The sequence below is a fragment of the Antechinus flavipes genome, chromosome 1 (genome assembly GCF_016432865.1).
Source record: "Antechinus flavipes isolate AdamAnt ecotype Samford, QLD, Australia chromosome 1, AdamAnt_v2, whole genome shotgun sequence".
Lineage (NCBI taxonomy): Eukaryota > Metazoa > Chordata > Mammalia > Dasyuromorphia > Dasyuridae > Antechinus > Antechinus flavipes.
The window spans coordinates 126,304,534-126,316,383 of NC_067398.1; the positions used below are offsets into that span (position 1 = coordinate 126,304,534).

At 36.8% G+C, this 11,850-nt stretch overlaps 1 protein-coding gene across 1 annotated transcript in view; it reads right to left on the reverse strand.

Annotated features, from left to right (window-relative positions):
- Nucleotides 1–10,757, reverse strand: part of PLCXD3 (phosphatidylinositol specific phospholipase C X domain containing 3) — a 208,925-nt gene extending 198,168 nt beyond the window's left edge. The window contains exon 1 of the mRNA XM_051990371.1: nucleotides 10,458–10,757. Coding sequence (XP_051846331.1) covers nucleotides 10,458–10,560 — 103 coding nt within the window. The 5' untranslated portion in view covers nucleotides 10,561–10,757. The remainder of the gene's footprint in view (nucleotides 1–10,457) is intronic.
- Between the last annotated feature and the right edge of the window lie 1,093 nt (nucleotides 10,758–11,850).

An 11,850-nucleotide genomic window follows, 5' to 3' on the forward strand; every position in this document is an offset into this window, starting at 1 on the left:
TTAGCATTTTGTATTTTAATCTACCAATACTGCGTATACTTGAAAAAATAGATAATATGTAAATAGATCTTTATTCAGTCTATAAGAAGCATATTTGCTTATTTACTTTATACTTTATCTCATGTTCCACAAATGAAGATGAGAATGACAATACTTCTTACCTATGTTCCTGTGTCTTTTGCCATAGCCGTCTCCCAAGAGATGGCTACTCACTGATTGGGAACCACTGGTATAGTGGGAAAAGACTCTGGACTGGGATACAGAAAGTTGGTTTCTATTTGGATGAAAGCAAATCATTTCACTTTTTGGGTGCCATGTTCTCCAGGTAAACATGGGCATTGGAAATTATCGCTACCATTCCTTCATATTTTGATATGCATTACTTTGACATGGTTACTTTACACATACAGTGTTCTTGCCTAATTGTTTGCTGGATTTATTTTTAAATGCCACCTGATAAAGCTACTGACATTTTGCATGCAAGGCTCTTTTCTCAAGTTTATAATCTCTCTGAGAAAAAGTATTTTCTAAAAGTCAGGTGAAACTTTCTCTGCATAAATTTTTGTTTTAAGTAAGATATTAAGCTAGTTGTCCACAGACCCTTCCAGATTCAGATCCATGATCTTTTGATCTCAGGTTTTTTCTTTGGTGTTCCATTGCCTTCCCTTATATTTACTGATGATTGAATCTAAGTAGTTCACAACAATCCTACAAAACATTTGAAACTTACTTCAATTCTTTAATACTGAATTCATTGTTCTGGCTCTCTCTTGACCTGGGGAGCACTAGTACAGCCTTGGAATAGGCAAACATCTAGCTGGCCTTTGGAGGGAGGTGGGCAAGATTGAAGTTGCACTGCAGCAGCTCTACTCCTTCACCAGGTGGAAAATGGCATGTGCGGGCCAAGACAGGATGAAGGCAGCAGTTACAATCAGGGCTCATGTCAGATACACAGGCTTTGTCTTTACACAACCCTTGGGATATGAACGTATGGCCTCAGAGAGAAGAGAGTACAAACAGTAACCATGACCTCTCAGGAACCACTTTCCTCTTTAGATATACAATTCTCCCTGTGCACAATGGAAGAAGAAAAATGTCATTTGTATCACTGACAAAAGATAAACACACATGAAATTTTCTACCAGTCAGCTTATGTGAAGCATTCTATATAACATTAGCTGGCATTTAAAATATAGTGGTACAAGAGCTGATAACGCCTCAGGATTGGTAATGGAATTTAGTAATATAATAATTGCACAGCAAACAAATCAATGGCCCATCTGTTTCCATACTTTGTCTTTCACAGAAGTCAATCCTGGTTAAATATCAAGAATTTTTAATTGTTTCTTCTTCCTCCTTCATTTCTTTCCTCTACCACATTATTCTTAATATGGATTCTGTGTATTATGTTAAAAGAATCATCATGGTGAATGAAAGACTGATTTCAGGGTCAGGATAATTTAGTTGAAATCCTACCTCTGGCACATACTAGGCGTATGACCTTGAGCAAATAAATTACATTCCCTAGGAAACTCTTGAGGACTAAAAAATTTCAGAGAAGATAAACTTCATTGCTAAAGGATTCTCATCACTGAGATTTCCAACATCAAGAGAAGAGAAATCTGAATCTTTTCTTAAAGTTCATCTCATCTAATCCTCCACTTAATCTATGAGTAAACAGGCTCAGAGAGATTAAGCTCAATATATCTGAAAGGCAGTTGGTAATGTGTGATTGGATCTCAGGAGAGGCTAGAGCCTGGGAGCATAGTCTTATTGGGACCTTGAGAGAGAGACTGTTATGGGAATGTATATTCTGACTCTGGTTAAGATAGATGAACATATACAATTATAGTCATTCAATTTGTTCAGAATCTCAAAGTACTTTGATATTTCATTTATTGACATCCTCAGAAAATAAGATATCTGCTTAAACTTTTTAGAGAGTTTTGAAATTTTTTTTAATTTTTGTTTTAGGTAGAAATGTTCATATATCATCTTCTTCTCTGACTTATTAGAGTATACCAAATAGAATCTAACTTTTCCGTAATAAGTGAGTCATAATCATTATACTGTACTGGTTTGACACCATAGAATTGAAAGGGGAAAAAAAGCAGCAATGGGCATCAAAGGATCCTTGTTTTAATTCTGACATTCACTTTCTACCTTTGAGACCTTGAGAAAGTCATCAGCATAAGGGAATTAGACTAGAAGAATGCCACATCCAAAATTTTATGATTCTATATAATGTCTTCACAGATTATTGAGATATATTGTGATATTAGCCTGTATACTAGATGATTTAAAGTTTTTTATTTATGTTGTCTGTTGTTGTTCTATTTCAGTCAGTCAATAGGCATTTTGTTGCCCAAGGAATATAGGGCATCTAGGCAGTATGGGATGTAGAATGCTAATCCTGGAGTCAAAAATAACTGTGTTCAAATCTGACCTCAGACACCTACTAGTTATGTGGACATAGGCAAGCTTCAATCTCTGTTTTCCCATATGTAAAATCAAGAGATTAATTACACCTACCTCCCAGGGTTGTTGGGAAGATTAAATGAAATACTTTATAAAATTTGTTACAAAAATAATTTTTTAAAGCCCTGTGCTATAAAGTTGCTTTCACTTGGCTTTTGTTATTGTTATTACTTTTAATTTCTTCCTTTTTTTTTCATTCCTTTCCTCTGGCCTTTTCCTTCTTCCATTTTTTCTTCCTTCCCTATAGCAGCATTGGGTTATTGGTTGATAGAGTACCCACACTAATAACAGTATGACATTAAAGTACTGAAATATAATTATAAGTAATCATGATAGCATTTATAGCTCAAATGTTTCTGGCCTTAATATATTGTAGAAATATAATCTAGGAGCCATGTTAGTTAAGTACATTATAATACTATTATGGAGGTACTTGATACCGATTTTCCTATATCTGAACAAGAAATTTGACTTCCTCTGTTTATCCCCAAAAGGCTAATGTAGAACTAAGAGATAGAAATTATAGGAAGGCAGACTTTAGCCCTAGATAAAGAATTTCCCAATAATTAATTAGGGTTGTTTGAAAAGGGAATGAACTACCACTGGAAGTAGTAACTTTCTCATTATAAGCCATAGTATTCAAGAAAATGAAATACTACCCTTTCAGAATTATTTTAAAGGAATTCATAGAGTAGAATCAAAGGGCCCTTCCAATTCTGAATCTCTAATCCTCATTTGTTATGACCTTAGAAATCCAATCAAACTTGTTTTCAATTCTATCCAAATGATTTGGTAGACATGTGATCTCACTAAAATCATCACTAACATTTATACCATTGGAAGAATCACCACTCATCTATATCTTCATATCCTGAGTAATTCTTGTTCCTGTTATTTAATAGAACTTTTGCAGTAGATGCATAAAAAGTACTAGACAATATCCTCTAGAATTTATATACATTCCATGCCACCCAGGGGAGCACTCAGACTGTGAATCCCACCTATCAGGGTATTTCCTCATTAATAATATGCTACACCTGACTTGGCCCACCATAAAATATCCAGTATATAGCTATGGGATAGCCTACAACATTCAAGTTTGGCCTTAACCAGATTAAAATGTAATTGAGAAATGCTTAACAAAATAAAAATTTGAATATAATAAAAGCTAGATATTACATTTTTAGGAGCAAATATGGAGCCTATGGGGATCATTATATATAGTTCAGTGGCCCCCATTTATATTTGGGTTTGACACCACTGTTCCATATCATGGCCCTGTGGACCATCTGCATCTAATTCTTCTAAGGATAATGATCAAAGAATTACAAACATGCAGCATTGCTGGGATAATATGTGTCAGTTAAATGTACCAGGAAGCAACCTGGAATCATTAAAAGCACTGTAAAGTTTCCCAAATGCAATTTGGGTTCATTATTTTATTCAGCTCTGAACTGAATTCATTGTTCCTTGCTAGTGCCTAAGAGGTATGCACTGATGGGCTAACAGTGAATGGGCCTTCCAACTACTTATCATAATCTGGACAAAAAGTGTTTTGCTTTGTGTTTGAAATAGTAAATGGATTTTGAATGAAGTCCTGAAGGGTTTGACATGCAAAGTGTGTGGTGTGGTTTGTGGCACTGTTATTGGTGGTCTTTTCTGTTATGTCTTACTTATCTCTGGATTACTATCTCTATAGATAAAATACTGGTAAATGACCTCTTGAAAAGATTATTACTATGGTATATCTAGTAGTTACTTTCTATTCCTATGAAAACAGGCTTAGAACCAATGAATTTAAACTCACAAATTCAAATGCAATTTACAAATAAGTTTATTTGCCGCAAAAATTAATTTTATGTAAGGCATAGCTTTTGTTTATTTTGTTTTTAAAGAATCTCAGTACTACTATTGCTATTTGATCTATTCACAGCCTCCATACCCAGTCAAGAGCACCATTCAGAAAGAAACTGAATGGGCAAGGAAGGCAAAATTGTTGTGGCTTTTTAAAATCACTAGTGAATCAAGACTAATTAAACCAGGTGTGATGATTTTAAAAATATCATTGCTATCACTGAGCTCCAAGGTGCATGCAGCTGTGGCATGCAAGGGAAGGAAATGAGGCAGAAAGGTACAACATTTATCCAAAGTGTTTACTGGTTACTGTGACTTAAGATTCATTTTGGCAGAAATGAAATCTCTTTTGTATTTGATTGTTCAAAATGGGTGATGAACTGAAAAGGGCTACTTTATCAGAAATGCTCCCCAACTAGGTTCATTAAACTAAGAAGCACTGAGCTTAATTAAGGGCTGCAGTTCCAGACAACATTAGAAATTTGGATAGGAACATCAGCTGAAGCATCTCTTCAGTTCATCAAGCAGCAAGTTGGATTATTTTTGTTTGCTAAGAGTGAGAAAAATACAATGAGTATCAAAATGTAGTAAACCAAGAAATATATTCTTAATAGACCATTTTTTTCTTTTATAATTAATGAGGGAGTGGACAGAAGTAGCGAGGCTCATCCTGAAAGATTTTGTTGTTCATTGCCCAAGAAGGTTAACAAATGCCACTAACACTTTCTAGATACTCAGCTTAATGTAGGAGATAGCATGTTGAACTTGAAATCAGGAAAACTTAGATTCACATCATTTCTGATAAAAGAATGAATGAACATTTATTAAGTGCTTATTATGTGTCCAGCACAATGTTAAGACCTAGAAATGACAGAAGGATAGAAGGACCACTTATGAGGTAGGTGACTTTAGGCAAGTCACTTAGCCTCTCTGAGTCTTGATTTCTTCATTTATGAAATCTACTTCAAAGATTGTTATGAGAATCAAATGAAGTAATATATAAATAACAAATTGAAATTTTCAAAGTGCAACATTTGATTATTTTAAAAATCAAAAATAGAACTTAGCGAAGAAATGATGATGGAATATATTATTTTGCTGAAATAAATAAAAGAAATGAGGGATTTTTACAAATAGAAAGACATATAAAATGAAGTCAACAAAACTTGGAGACCAGTAACAAAAAGACAACAGATGTAAATAAAAAGGACACTGAAGCCAATAGAGAAGTAAGTCTGTAGGTACACACTGTGGCATTCACTTTCAGATTTAGTCATTATTGGTTATTTGTGATGATTGCATTAGTTTTTGTTTGTTTTTGTTTTTCTGGTTTTTTTTGTTTTTGTTTTTGTTTTTGTTTTACAGAGGAGGACTCATTAAGTGAAGATAAGGGACAATATTTGGAGATAAATGGGATGTAAGAAATACAAGACATCAATAAAACATGATTTGATAAATAAATCAGCATACATTTTTAAATTATAAGAATTTTTAAATAGCTTCTTCCATTATGTCACAATATTCTGTTATTGTTGTTGACTTGGCAAAGTAACAGTTTGATGCTGTATTCAGTGTTTCTCTAGAATAAAATGTTTTCAGGGATGATGGAGAAGCACTTTGGTATTTTCCAAAGAAAAGAAAGGAAAAACAAGTGTTATTCTAGTTTCATGATGGAGAAATTTAGCTTTAAAAAAAAGTACCACCTCATTAAAAGAAAAAAGCAAAAGGATCTCTCAATTGCCTTAAGTTTTGAGAGCTTTTCTAAAGCCATTTTTTTTTTCTATTAAGGGTCAGTTCACTGAAAAAGAAAATGAGAAAAAAAAATTCCCAAAGCTACATCAGGTATGTAGCTGGGACCAAACAAGAGCCATTTTTATATCCTTTTTAGATTTGGCCTATAACCAAGAGGAACTGCATTTAGAAAACCCTCAGATTTATTCCCTCTTTTGAATACTTTACATAAGAAGAAACAAGTGATTCATCCTTTAACAATGTTAGAGGTTATCAGTTCCACATTAGAATAGGATAGTTTTCCAAGGTGGCTTTATGATGCTAAACCTTAATCGGCTTCTTACACTTTTATCTTTTCCTGCTTCTTTTTTGCTTTGTTTAAATAAATCTGCATTTGTACTTTTTCCTGCTTTTCCAATTTGTAACAATCCAGATTCTAGGATATCATTAAACAAACATTTATTAATCAAAATTTAATTTTGTGTCCCAGAAAAAAAGAAATGATAAATTGAACTGAAAAGTCCAGAAAATGGGAGGGATTTTTCATTGCAGTCTAGCATAACAGTTCTTTTTTAAAAAATGAGAAATAAAACAACTAATACTAATGACTAACTTGATTTCTGAACCCCATCAATACCAAGTCTTGGGGCCCTTTAAATGCAAAATAGCACATGAAAGCATTTCTGAAAGCATTAAAAGATACAATCACTTGGGAAATATTTAGGTTACTACTGATACTGAATGATAAATATTACACACCTGCCAATTGTTATGTTCTATACTAAAAGGTTTAATCCAGGTCAGCTGCTCTGTTAGTTCTCTTAATTAGCCCACTTTTCACTTTCTAATCACCTAACCTAAGGAAACCCAAAGCATTAAGGATGCTCCAGAAGAAATATCTCCTATCACTGAAACACTTACTTGGTAGTAGAGGAGAAGCTTTAAATGGTGGAGATAATTACTTAATTCAAGTTGGAACAACTGGCCAAGTAAACATGTAGCAGCCAGGAAGCTATTAGCATGATTTTGAGGCAATTATTCCATTAGTGTTTAATAGTCTCCAATTAGAAATCTCAGAATAAAAGACTTCACCTTTTTTCCTCCAAAAGAAGAAAAGAAGTTTATAGAAGAAGTCTTCAGATAGGTCCCTTTCCTCATTTTGAATTAATGAAGTCAGGAATGATTATGTCTTCCTGATCCTGACTGATTTTAATAGACTTTATTTGTATCTTTTTTTTTTACATCACCTAGAATATCCCCACATTCATACTCTATAAAGATGTCCCTTAATACATTTTTAAAGAGGAAGAAGGAAAATCAACAAAAGAAGTCTGTTTATTAAAAAAAAAAAAAGAGTGACATTATAAATGTGATATTCCACATACTTGGGATATCATCCCCACTAAATTATTCTGTAAAAGAACATGTTGAAGGTTCCACATTATTCATGATCTAGGCCCAAAACTTCATAAAACTCAATGCTTGGTACTTCTCCATAATGTTATGTATAATAGTTATATGTTTGGATTATTAATCTCCAAGAAGGCAGGAAATATGATATAATAAACTTGTATCACTTCCTTCTCCTAGCATAGTATTCTTTACAAGTAGATAATTAGTATCATTGAATTAATTGATGAATGAAGAAAATCAGACTCTGGTCCAGTGGTCAGAACTCAGGAATTTTATCCTGCAAAAAGATGTCAAAGACTGAGTAACAAGAGAGACCCCTCCAATAAGCATAATAATAGGAGTGCTTCTAAAATGAGTAGAGGGATAGAGATCTCTACTTGTAGAACTCAAATTGGGGATCAAAAACTGTGGGTAGGTAGTCTAAAGTTTGATATCAGATTTATAATTTGGAGACCCTGGAGAAACAATGGCAAAGCTGGAGCATAAGATGGAGAAGGAAGTTCTCTCACCCCATTCCCAGTCCCAATCCTAAACTAAATCTCTGGTAACTTTTGTTTTCAAACATATCTTCAATATCTTTCTGTATCACCTGTTCCATATTAATTATACCATGGTGAAAGCAAAGAACTATATGGAGAAGAAATATGAAATCTTCTCTAAAGACAATAAAAGACCTCTTTCTTTGGGTTGTCATATAGTGTAAGACATTCCAAGACATGTCATAATGAAAGAACTTAAAGACAAAAGCTCAAATTTTGGCTACATCATCTAGTAGCCATGTGACACTTAGGTAAAGGAAACAAGTATTTATTAAGACCCTACTGTGCACCAAATGCTGCGCTCCGTACAAATGGGGCTAATAATAACTGTCTCATTGAAAAACCTTTCTGAGCCTCAATTTTCTCACTGAGAATAAGAGAATATGGGACTAAATGATCAATAAGGTCTCTTCAAATAGAAATCCTATGGAACATAATGAAATGTAAATGGACTTCCAAAAAAGGAAGAGTATTTATGTTTTTAATGACAACATAGAAAATTACATTGTTATAAAATTTTATTCTCTGCACCTTGAAAGAAAATCCTACAATGAATATGACGAAGTCTAAAACTATGTAGGTCCTGTGACTTAGCTACATGACTTTAATCAGGACACTCAAACTCTCTCTTGCTCAGTTCTTTCCTGTTGTGCCAAATGATTTTAATCTCTGTTCTCATGGGATTATAACATTCAGATAAAACAATATATATGTAAACAAAAGATTAGAGAAGCAGAGAGAGCAGGACTAGGATTCCCAGCAAATCCAATCATATACTTTCTACATAGTTTTCTTTGAGGGAGAAATTCTCAGTCCATCCAAGGTATCACTTGGAGTGGGAAAAAATGGTTTTGGAAGATGTTCCTTTCACAGTGGGACCCTAAGAACTCAAGAAAACTGCATCTTTAGTGTCAGAAGATAAACATTTACAAATCTTAGGACCCCAGAATAATTAAAAATGCAAGAGGACTGAATACCCATTCACTATCACTGCCCATTGTACTGTCGTAGCAAAAGAGATGGCAAATTCACAGACGCTAAACAAACCCAGTTACTGAGCAAATCCAGCCATCCTTTAGTCGAGCCTTGGAGAATTTCAGTACCTGATCCCATGGTCTGAGACAGAATTGGGGTGGGAAAAGAGGGAGAGACGAGGAGAGGGAGGAAGGGGAGGGGGCGCACAGTTGATTTAAGCCAAAAAACCTGGATCTGAAAAGGTAAGAAGTCATTAAGGGCCCCAACACGCTAAACAAGCCTTTTACCGAGGTCCTGAAATGGACAGCGGCATCTGCTAATCTCTAGGCACATTCCACCCCGCTGGGAAGTAATAACCAAATTTGTACTCAAGTCGGATCATGGTATGAACTCAGCAAAAGACCTCTTGTTTCCTGTACTCCTGGGCCAGAAGGTATGGAATTTTTCTGTTACAAATCCTTTTACCTATATCCCTAAGTGAATCTGAACTATCCTGTAACCTTCCAGGTCCGACAGTTTCTACCTTTCAGAGAGATTCATCTGGCAAAATTCTTTTTTTTTTTTTTTTTTTTCTATTTTCCTTTCCCTTACCCTTTCTCTGGCTTCTAAAACTTGTTCCTTATTAACTCCCTACTGGGTTTCAACCCTGAAACCAAATGCTCTCCCTCTGCTAAGCTCCCTGGGATTGGTTTTCTGGCCAAGATCTTTTAATATCACTGCCGTGCACTTCTGCCAAACGCGGAACTACACCTGACAGCCCACAAGCCAAGTAAGCCCATCCTGCTCTGACCTCCCGCTTTTTTCTACGAACATCTGGAAAACTCTCCTTTGCCTACTCTGTTCCAACAGTCCGTCTCTTCCAGGAGCAACCTCTTCTGGTCCTACTAACTTTCCTTGACTCTTTGAAAGGTGCTTTGTCCCTTTAAGGAAGACCCGAGAAGAATATAAATGACCTGGGAGGGTCTGACCGAGAAATCCACCCCAAGCCGCTCAATTCTGCGGAAGGAGTCTGAGGTCCTCCAACTGAAAGCCGAGCCCCCTGGAGGCGCAGTGAGGTTGGTCATACAAGACGACCCCCACCTCCAACTCTAGAAAGCTCCTTCCGCCTGGCCCCCAATGTCGGAGGAAAAAATAGTGCTGGGAGACAAGGGGGCTGTAAAGCTCCAAGCACCTCCCAAGACCCTCTCTACCCTGGCACACAGCATAAACCAAAAGCTACTGGAAACCCCAGTCACCTTGACACCAACCGAGGCGCTCTGGTCCCCAGAGATTTGCAAAATGCCCAGAAGCTAGGGGCTCCTAAGCATGTGTTCCCCTAACCCTGAGAAAATAGCTTCTTTGTAGCCAGTGACAAGTTACCATTCAATAGCAGATAGAGCAGAGCAGGGTGGCAGGGCAGAAAGGAGAGAACAAACCCACCCCAAGCCCTCCGCTGGGAGCCGGCCAGGGCAGCCACTTCAATCGTACCTGGGATCGCTAAATTGGTGAGAGGGATGCTGTGGATGCTTTCCGGCAAAGTTGCCATCCAGTCGGCGAATTTTAGCTCGTTCTTCCCTTGAGACGAAGCCATCCTGCTCCCGGTGTGCCTCCCGCTCCTGTCTCCTTTACTCCTCTGCCTGGCAGGCTCGCTGCCTATAATCCAATGTTTGCTCCAGCCCTGCTAGAGTTTACACTCCGCTCTGCACCACACCCACAGGATGGCGCAGACACATGCTAATTTTAATAATTATTCAAAACACCCCATGCTCCCTCCTTGCCGCCGACAGACTCGGCTAGGGCTTTTGTTCTTTATGTCCCTACTCTGTTCTGCTTTCTTGGCTCGTACACCCTCCTTCTCCCCCCTCCCCTTAATTCTTCCTGAGAATTTCTTCCTTGCCTCTCAGTTTCTCAGTTAGTCTTGGCTTTCAGACATAGGGATTTTAAAACTTGGTACGCGCCAGTTGTTTTGTCACCTTTGCTTTCCACTCCTTGCCATTCATTTGCTTTCTGATATGACTCCATGGACCACTTTGTTGAGAAACTATGGGACTAATTTTCCCCAAATTGTGGTCGGCTTTAGGATGTCACCCTTCACGGTAATAAACCTCTCGCTTTGGGTTTCTGCTTTTTCCATTCTTATCCTTCTCTGACTATAGTAGGCATTCTCTATTATTGCTCCTAATCTTTGATGCAAGTGACTTTTTTTTTTTTTAACCAATCTAATTGCTGCCAACAACAATTAGCCATTGATAGAAAGGGAGTTCGTGCAACTAGGACTAAGACTTTGCTATGTGAAGTCAATCACTGGAAGAAAAAGCACCTTCTCTCCATTTCCCTTTTTCTCCCCAAAAGCAAGAAACTGTTATTTCTATAGGGAGGGTTGCCCGCATAGGTATATGGCTGTCATTTTTGTTGCATTAAGGACGAGCCTCATGCCTGATTCTAGAAGGAGCTGCCACATCTCAGTGACGTGTGCTGCAATAATTGTCAGTGGCGTTCAGTGGAATCTATTTGGCACCATTCAGAATGATCCATGTGATTGTCTGAATTTTCATTCCTTGGCAGACTGGAGATGTGACTCTCACAGGAGAAATGGCTCATAAAGCCTCCAAAGAAATGTCTTAGCCCACCTGCTTTTAAAAAGGGAAGAGAGCAAGAAAATCTTAGCAACAATGAATCCCAAAGTGCTAAGAGTATGAGTGTCTAAAGGATGTAGCGTGCTTTGGGTCTCTCCAGACTCTCAAAATTTGGATTCACTCATGAAGCCTCTATTCTCCCTAATCTTTTGTTGTGCAAATCTTACTTTTTCTAAAGTAGAGACATTAAATTGAAGAAATGAAAATGAAAGTATGTACTTGTATGTACTTGTGGTAGAGAGGAG